This window comes from Rutidosis leptorrhynchoides, chromosome 9, assembly GCF_046630445.1.
Source record: "Rutidosis leptorrhynchoides isolate AG116_Rl617_1_P2 chromosome 9, CSIRO_AGI_Rlap_v1, whole genome shotgun sequence".
Lineage (NCBI taxonomy): Eukaryota > Viridiplantae > Streptophyta > Magnoliopsida > Asterales > Asteraceae > Rutidosis > Rutidosis leptorrhynchoides.
In genome coordinates, this window is record NC_092341.1 from 66540071 (window position 1) to 66550461 (window position 10391).

General features: G+C 34.0%; 1 protein-coding gene across 1 annotated transcript; it reads left to right on the forward strand.

Annotated features, from left to right (window-relative positions):
• The first annotated feature begins 7791 nt into the window (after positions 1 to 7791).
• On the forward strand, positions 7792 to 10148 carry LOC139868133 (uncharacterized). Its single transcript, XM_071856468.1, has 8 exons — positions 7792 to 7923; positions 8179 to 8463; positions 8544 to 8747; positions 8809 to 8904; positions 9377 to 9586; positions 9645 to 9713; positions 9800 to 10039; positions 10131 to 10148. The coding sequence occupies exons 1-8, from the start codon at positions 7792 to 7794 to the stop codon at positions 10146 to 10148; spliced, it is 1254 nt and encodes a 417-aa protein (XP_071712569.1).
• The last annotated feature ends 243 nt before the right edge of the window (positions 10149 to 10391 follow it).

A 10391-nucleotide genomic window follows, 5' to 3' on the forward strand; every position in this document is an offset into this window, starting at 1 on the left:
TTTGGATGAGTTAATGTTGTTAGATTGTTAAAGTGCATGTTTTAATTGTGTTACTAGTATCACTAGCTTCGTTTTGATGCGTAGGTTGATTAAGAAAACTTCAAAAACATGAATATTGATTTTGTGATGTTTGACTAGGGTTTGATAGTTCTTGACATGAACTTTTGATGCTTGAATGCCATGGAATGTTAATTGTTAGTGATTAGTTGTAATGTATGCTTAATTACCTTCGAAACGGCATATCGTATGTGTAAATTGGATTCCCGAATCATAAAATACGTTTTACGAACTTGAAACTTTGAAAATAAACCTTTCTTGATCAATTGACGAGTTTTCGGTTATTGTAAATGATGTTTTTGATTGATGAGATGTGGTTAGTTGTATTCCTCGTCAAAATACCTTTTCGACGATATATGATAGGCATTATAAGTGTTTGCGGGTCAAGAATTGGGTTGGAAAAGGTTTTGGTTCGTGCACACTTGGAAAAACTGACCAGAATTCTCTGCCCAGGTAGTGGCGCGGCGCGCCACATCCCCGCGCGGCGCGCAGAATCGCCTGGCCAGATTCTGCTCACTTTGTCACATTTCACGCGAAATGTTTGACTAGCTACCGACCTCCGATTCACATGAAACTTGTTTTAATATACTTGTATATGAATATTTAGCATAGAAAAATAGTCCGGGACCCGACCCGAACGCGTTGACTTTTTCGTTGACTTTGACCAAGTTTGACTTTTAGTCAAACTTAACCAAACTTTTATACAATCGTTCTAACATGCTTTTGTACGTGATTCTTGCATGAAACTTGACAACGTGATTCACATGCTATACTATTCAAGTCGTATTGAGCCATAGGACTAATTGAACACATTTCACCCGACCTTGTGTCGTAACCGGTTAATTAATACAACCTATTTGTTTAGGTCAAGACTAGCATTGTTCTTTGCACACGTTACTTGTCGAAGTACTTTTTGGTTCGTGCATACAAGGTGAGATCATAGTCCCACTTTTACTCTTTTAAACTTACTTTTGGGATGAGAAAACATAAACGATTCTTTTGAACTAAGTGAACACAAGAACGGGAAAACAAACATTCTACATACGAGTTTAGAACGAAAATCCTCAATCCGATTATCATTAGTTACATCAGATGGTGTAAGCGAGAACTTATGTTATATGGCCATATGGGTTTGACAAACCCTCATTCAAACGGTTCGCTACCGTTTACGAATGAAATATATTTTCGGGAACAGTGTTGTTCTAGCACTAATTGATGGGGTATTCAACGGACGGAACGTTAAGCTTTGATAATTGGGTGCTCGTGAATATTAACTTTTAGAATGTACTATGGCTTTATCGATGTTGCAAATCTTGTGGTTCAACTTACTATTACTCATTTACTTATTTAAACCTATGATTTCACCAACGTTTTCGTTGACAGTTTCTCTATGTTTTTCTCAGGTCCTTGAACTTAGGTGATACATGCTTCCGCTCATACTATTTGATACTTGCATTGGATGTCGAGTATACTTGCATACGTGGAGCGTCTTTTTGACTACTTTTAATCGTGTCGCATGTGTTTCATACAAACTTTAAACATTGTTATGTACTTGTTATGGAAACTACTTTTGTAAACTTTGAAACACCCTTATTTATGAAATGAATGCGACATACTTTTCGGTCAAACTTTGTTATAAAGACTTACGACCATGTAATGGGACCATACGTAGATGACGCCGTCATTTGACGATTTGTCGGGGTCGCTACATCATCATCATCCAGACAACCTGAAAACGAACCACAACCAGAAATGCAATATGAGCCACAATATGAACCAGAACCTGAACAGGAACAACAACAGGAACAACAATGTCATAATGATCAACACATACCATACTATGATCCGCAACAAGAATATGTTAATGCCTATGTACAATTTTCTATTCATCCGATAATAGAACACCCAACGATTCATGAAGAACAGTTGCATCCCAATTTTAGATTTGATCGAAGTTGGAGAGATTACCCGACGTATCAAAGTAACAAATTTAAACTGGTAACAAAAAATGTAGAAGTACCGAGGGTAATCGATTGGGAGCCTTTGTAAAGGGTCCAACTAGTTAACTCAGTTAGGCAGCATCTGATCCAAAGGTATGGGAACTCTTCTTTTCCCGATTGGAAACGTTTATTCACCATTCGTAGGCCTGTATATAAAGAGTGGTGTGTTGAGCTTATGAGTACTATATCACTTGATACGGATATAGTTAGGTTAGACGATAGGAATTTTCTTAGATTTTTACTTGGCCGTAGGATGTATAGGATGTCCATGCTGGACATGGCCAGGGCTTTACAGATTTACATTCCTGGTGAATTACTACTACCTGATTGTATAAATTTGATTTATTATGGTGAAAGGGTAGATAGGAATTTTGACGCGGACGCCGTCTGGAGGCGTATGTCAAATTATAATTTTTTTACGCTGGGAGGAAGACACTCCTATTTAGATATTAACAAACCAGAGCTACGTATTATACATAGATTTTTAGCTAATTCGATAATACAAAGAGGTAAAAACAAGGAGAAGATGACCTTACACGATTTATTTTACCTTAAGTGTATTCGAAACACTAGAAGCTTTGTTAATATCCCCTACTGCATTGGTTTTTATCTGTCCAAAATGGTGACAGGAATATATGACGGGGGAATAATAGGAGGAGGTATTTTTGTTACTCTCATTGGAGAGTATTTGGGTGTAGATAGGGATCAAGGGGGTCTACTGATGGTGTGTAGGGAACAGGTTGAGACTTTAGGATTGCGGGTCTATCAGGGTGCAAAGGTATTAAAGATCGGACGCAATCAGGCAGTACCATATGAGGGTCATCATCCACAGGTAGAGAGAGGTTCAGATGAGGAAATGGAGGAACCGGATGACATTAGGGATGTCATTAGGGAGGCTATTACTGACGTTTACCAGCGTATAGATGAGGTAGAAATGACAAACGAGGCTAGACATAGTCAGTTCGAGCAGTGGCACGCCGAGAATGTGTACGAGCATTCCAGGCAACGACAGCATGATAGATCGCACTATCATCAGCATCAGATCATGAGCCAGCTATCACCTCAGGTACCAAATAACTACGTACCGACCCGACCTGCTTACTATCCTCCACACCAGCCCGATATGCGACCACCATTTACTCTCTACGACCCTAACCAGACCTATCAGTACACCTATAACCAACCGTGGAACCCGACCGATGACATGAACTGGAACCCCTATCCAGATTGATACAGTTCCCGTTGGTGATTTTTATCTTTTATTATTTTTATTTACTTATGTTTAAAACATATAATATTGTGATACTTTAATGTAAGTTTTAATTTTTTTTATTATGTTGTACTAATATTTCATATTTGATTTGAAAGTGGGATGTTAAGTCTCATTTCAAATTACCATGCATGTTATTATTTGTATGTATGTATATTGTCAATTGTATACAACATGGTAAAACAGCGAACTTTCAAAGACTGGCATTAAGTTCAGCAAAAGCTACTAATTTTGACGATAAAACGAAAAACAAATGTGATGTAACAACAAGACGGAATGAAAAAATGATGTGCACCATTTATCATTCAACAAACAAACGCCAATATGTTTGGAAACTTTGGTAAAATTTAATCATTTTTCTACGCTACTCACCCTCAATAATTTAAATTGCTACTGATTTCTTGCAAATGAGGGCATTGCAAGATTTTAAGTGTGGGAAGGGGTTAAATTCTTTCGGATTTTTAAAATTTTAATTTATACACTTGGTTACCATTAAAAATACTAGTAACGCAGTAGTTGTATTAGAATCTAGTGCTCTCTGATAATAAAGAACATCCCTAGTCTTATATACTGACTACCCAATTCTAGTAAAATTTTTCAAAATTTTCAAATAAATGAATTCAAAATCATGTTTATACATATTTATGAACGATAAAACTAGGTGTTAACGCCGAAATTATTGCTACCTCGGAAAGGACATAAATTGAGAAACAACCCAAAATGTTAGAATTCATTTAAAATGGAATAGAGAAAAATAAAAAGGCAAAGAAAGGAAAATAAAAGCCAAGTGTGGGAAAAATTTACCAAGTTATTTAGAACATATGTCACATATTTTTGTACAAATAATTGAAGATACTTTTGTTTTGGACAATTTTAATCAAGTTTTACCCAGTTTATTGTAATAGAATTTAAAAAGGAAGTAAAGTCTTCCGAGAAAAAGACACGCGCTTCTTGATTTAGGTCAGGAAGTTGTCGTCCAGACCAGTTGTAGAGTCTACGAAAAACCTTGAAAAGTTTTCTCGAAAATCAGCTGGAGATCCACGGACCTCAGCATAAAACAGGGTCGCCAAGTGGTCAGACTTATCCTAACCATGAGAGGATCTGTCTCGTACAATGGGGGGGCACCATGCAAATTAGCTTATAAGACTAATGAATCAGATCCCCAGAAAGAATAATCTCCTTAAAGATCAAAAATCAGCTCTTAAGACTGATATTACTCAATCCTTGAGATTGACTTTTAAAGATTGAGAATTAAAAACTCATGGAATTCGATGATATCTAAACTCGAGCTTGAACGATAAAATATTTTGATCAAAATTACAAATCGATTTGTTTTTTGGAAACCCATTTTTAATACGTTCATAACCATTGAACGTAAAATCCTAGGAATTCACCGGGAATTCATTAGGTCACCTGAACCAAATCGGGTGTCAACCGTAAGAACGGTGGTTGCATAGCATGGTCGAAGACAGGACCTTGTGCCAGACCGAAAAACTATAGGGTGATCTTTACTATTGCTCCTACAAAGGATAGTAATTGCATCCGACACATTATAGACCATAATCAAAAGCATGTCACGGGACATTGCCTTAACAGTTGCTTGTTCAACGCTTTCCTTTACAACCGAACGGTAGTTTACCGAAAGGTAATATACGGAGCAAGTATACTGGACGTGTTGCTTTCCTAATACAAGGTTAGCAAGTGGGTGACACAAAACTGCAAGTTTTTGAGCTAAAATTTTCAAATCTGAAACCCACAAAACCCACAAAAACAATTTCGCAAACACCGGTGAAGGGTTATTCCAGAAAACTTATCTAGGGTAAAAGCTAGATTGAATTTTCAAAAGGTCAAATGTTTTCATAAAGATCCAATTTCCCAAAGGATCTAAATTTTTTAGTCATGTGGGACTGTAAACCACAACGTTACTATCATTGTTCATACGGCCGTATTAAAATCACTGATGTACAAAGTGTGAAGAATAAAGAAGTGATTCTAGTATTTTTATTTCAAGACTATATTACTTGAGGACAAGCAACGCTCAAGTGTGGGAATATTTGATAATGCTAAAAACGAACATATATTTCATAGCATTATCCCTCAAGAAAGACAAGCTTTTGGTTGCAATTGTTCTATTTACAAGTGATATTCGTTTAAATATTAAAAGGTGAAGACAAGAGACAGATTCGACGAATTGAAGACGCAAATGACCAAAAAGCTCAAAAGTACAAATTACAATCTAAGAGGTTCAAATTATTGATGAGAAAGGTCTAAAAGTTACAAGAGTACGAGCCGCAAAACGCAAAGTACAAGATATTAAATAGTACGAAAGGACGTTCGAAAATCCGGAACCGGGACCAGAGTCAACTCTCAACGCGCGACGCAACGGACTAAAAATTACAAGTCAACTATGCACATGAATATAATATAATATATAATTAATTCTTAAAATTATATATATTATATTATATATTAAAACCGTCGGCAAACAAGAAAACAAAAGCATTTGGGCTGGATCCAGCTGGCCATACGATCGCATGGCCTGGAAGAACAAAACCCATGCGATCGCATGGCCCCAAAAGTCTGGCCACATCTATAAATTTTGCGTGTTTTGGCCGAAAATAATACATCTTTTTCTATCCACTCTCTCTCACGATATATATATATATATATATATATATATATATATATATATATATATATATATATATATATATATATATATATATATATATATATATATATATATATATATATATATATATATATATATATATATACTTATATTTTATAATTTTAATTTAAGATTAATAATAATAAGGTTATGTTAGCGAATGTTGTAAGTGTGTAAGTCAAAATTCTATCCGTGTAAAGCTACACTATTATTAATCATTGTAAGTTATGTTCAACCTTTTTAAATTAATGTCTCGTAGCTAAGTTATTATTATGCTTATTTAAATCGAAGTAATCGTGATGTTGGGCTAAATATTAAAGACGGGGTAATTGGGCTTTGGACCATAATTGAGGTTTGGATAAAAGAACGACACTTGTGGAAATTAGACTATGGGCTATTAATGGGCTTTATATTAACTAAATGATACCTCGTTAATTTAATATATAGACTTATAATTTGATGTATTTATATATAACTACATACGCTTGACTGGGTACGGTGGGCGAGATATCTATAAATACCAATAATTATTCATTTGACCGGACACGGGGATTGATTAATAATCAATAGACTTGTTGAAACAGGGGTGAATTACATACAAGGGTAATTGGTGTAATTGTTAACAAAGTAATAAAACCTTAGATTACACGCAGTCGATAACCTGGTGTATTCATTAAACAAAGTATTAAGACCTTGTTACAGTTCGAATCCCCAATTAGTTGGAATATTTGACTTCGGACATAAGATTAATTTGACGAAGACTCTCGCACTTTATAATTATGAACGATGAACTATTACGGACAAAACCGTATGGACATATCGAATAATCCAGGACAAAGGACAATTAACCCATGGTAATAAATTAAAATCAACACGTCGTACATCATGATTACGGAAATTTAAATAAGCATAATTCCTTTATTTCATATTTTATCGCACTTTTATTTACTGTCATTTTATTTATTGCACTTTTAATTATCGTACTTTTTAATTATCGCAATTTTATTTATCGTCATTTTATTTATCGCACTTTAATTTATCGCACCTTAATTATTGTCATTTACTTTACGCTTTAAATTAAGTTGTATTTATTTTTAATATTTTACATTAGGTTTTAACTGCGACTTAAGACATAAAATCGACAAACCGGTCATTAAACGGTAAAAACCCCCCTTTTATAATAATAATAATAACACGACTTATATATATATATATATATATATATATATATATATATATATATATATATATATATATATATATATATATATATATATATATATATATATATATATATATATATATATATTTCTTTATACAAATATAGTTTTAAAAATATAGCGTTAAACTTGGCTAGTTCCCTGTGGACGAACCGGACTTACTAAAAACTACACTACTATACGATTAGGTACACTGCCTATAAGTGTTGTAGCAAGGTTTAGGTATATCCACTCTAAAAATAAATAAATAACTTGTGTAAAATTGTATCGTATTTAATAGTATTTCGCAATAAAAATATAACTACTTCGTATACACCTCTACACACATCACTGAGCAAGGCCGCAAAAAAAATATCAAAAAGTTTATAAGTTACCAACAAAACAGAATAAATCTAGTGGAACAGTCACAAAGGGTGAGTTAATATTAACTATTTAGATGTTACTCACATTTTATATAAGATAAATATTTGTTAATATCACTTGATTAAATTGAGTACATTCGCTCGTAACCTTTATGCATGTACAGATAAGAATGCAGTATCCTTAAATGAAGAAAGTGATGATGTAGCAGACATGGAGCTTACTTATCAACTCTATGATGATGACGATGTTACGCATGAAAAAGTTAGAGACTATGAAGATGATCAGAATGGACTGAATGACAAAGATGGATCTGCTCAAATTGATGATTATGACGAATGTGTGGTTTATGATTTTTCAAAAACCACAGACAGAAACAGGTATATTTGATTTAATGGCTAAAAGTTTTTTATGCGTAGCATTATGTATTATAACTTTCATTAGCACCTTTTTTTGATACACAAATGACTATTATTCCAATGCAGAAGTAATCAATAACGATGAGCTTATCAGAGATGAGACGGAACCTACACAAACTACAGGTGACTCATGTTTTGTTTGTTTATATGTATTATTTAACGGAATTTGTTGGTTATACAGTATATTTATTGTATAAACATATTCTCAATCATGTTCACTGCTTTAGGTGAAGTGCTTCCCAGTAGAAAGAGAGGACCTACAAGTATGACCGATGTTTGGAATCAAAAACCAGGCTGTCGTATTACTGTTACTATTAATCCACTCGGTCAACCTATTTGTGACAACACTAGTAAGCTCACCCATTTCTTGGGAACAATTGCACGTAGTTGCAAGCATTGCCCAATTGATTTACCATGGACTAAAGTTTCTAAAGATCAAAAGCAAGAGATTATTAAAACAATAAGGGTATGTAATAATATTAATTCGTATGTTAAAGACAAAATCTGTTTTGGTTATCTCAACTAATTAATCTGTTTTGTCTCCAGTCAAAGTTTATTATTCCAAAACATGCGGATAGGTGGATGCTAAGATCAATTGGCAGGAAAGTCAAAAATTGGAGGGCAAGATTGAAGAAGAAACACTGGGATTCATCAAAATCATTTAGGAAGCAAGTCAAATCAAGGCCACCAGAACTTGAAAAAGCAATATGGAAGAGTCTGGTTACTATGTGGAATAATGAAGCGGTTCAGGTATGAACAAAAATTCAAATTACTTGCTTTCATAATACGATATATAAAATTCCCATTTAAGGAGAAATGTGCGAAAAACAAAGCAAACTGGGCAAAAAAGGTTATGGTGCAGGTCACCGGTAAAAAGAGTTATGCACGTATACGTGAAGAGCTCAAGGTAATTTTGACTGGCAATTATTACTACACTATAAGGATATCCATTTGTTAGTACTTATTCATTTTTATTTTTTTAAAACAAGCTAAAGAGGGCAAATCTCCGACTCGAATGACTATGTTTCGAAAATGTTTTTCTAGAGGAGGCGCTACTAAGTGTGAAACAGCTAAAAATGCAATTGTAAGTATTATATTTAATTTCAGATTGCGTTATACAAGTTATTGATATATATGTACGAGTGGTTGTGTAAAAACTGTAATTATCCACAGTTTGTATTGATCTATTCTGTATATTACATATAATTAGTACGTCATGGCCATTATTAACTGCAATTAATAACTGTATTGTAAAATCAAGTCTCATTCTGTATACTACAGTTAATTGCATCATGACTATTATCAAACTGCTCAGAATTGTTTGTAAGGATCTATCTTATTATGTATATCAAACTTTTCATTTGTTTCATTAAATGCAGAAAAACATGGATGACCTAACTAAAGATCTACCTGAAGGAACAGTAGATGCGCCTGGACCGGATGATGTTTTTGCTCAAGTTGTGGGCAACAATAAATATGGGGCAGCCGACATGTATGGATTAGGTGTGCGACAAGCTGATCTGTGGGGTAATATACCTAGTCGCAATGTTGTTCTTATAGAGAACGTTAAACTTAAGTCTGACAATGAAGTACTTGTGAAAGAAAATACAAATCTAAAAGCTAAGTTGTTAGATAAGAATGGTTCAGTTGATGGAAGATAACACAGGAGCACAGGGAGACACTAGAGTCAATGTACCTCCACGTCCACGTCTTAAGGTATTTTAATAATTAAAACCACAATGTGTCTGATTTAGTTTTTTTTTTTTTACCTTCATACATGCTTGTTGATAACGGTACTCTAGGTCGGAGATGAAGTTTTTCTCCACAACATTGTTACGTACGAGAAGGTAGCAAAAGCATGGTTGAGGAGTATGGATCCAACAACGGAAGTTGGCGGTATTGAGATTGGAGAGGATTGGTGTAGCGTAGAAGTTCAAGCGATCATTAAAAGGGGTTCATTATTGGTCAGGCCATTTGATCTGTTTATGCGAGTTGGAGATGCTGGAGGCGCGTGTGTCGCGTGGCCTTCCACATATTTATCGGTATTCCTACCACAAATTTGTTATAATATATTTATTAATTGTTATAATATGTAACTTTATGCTTATAAATATATGTTTGGTTTATTTGTAGGTGGTACCGTTGGATTAATAAAGATACTTGCTGATCCAAGACGTTTGGTGTTGCTTTTCGTTATTTTTAATTTCGTTTTCAAATGCTACTCGGTTTCTTTTTATGTTTGGATTATTTAAGAATATTTTATGTTTGGTGATTTTCATGTTTATGATAATATTTTGGAAATTATAATTATGTTTTATTTCATATTTGATTTTTAGTATTAATTATTAATTGTGTTTCTATAATCATGTTCAAAAAACCCGAAACCGTAAAACC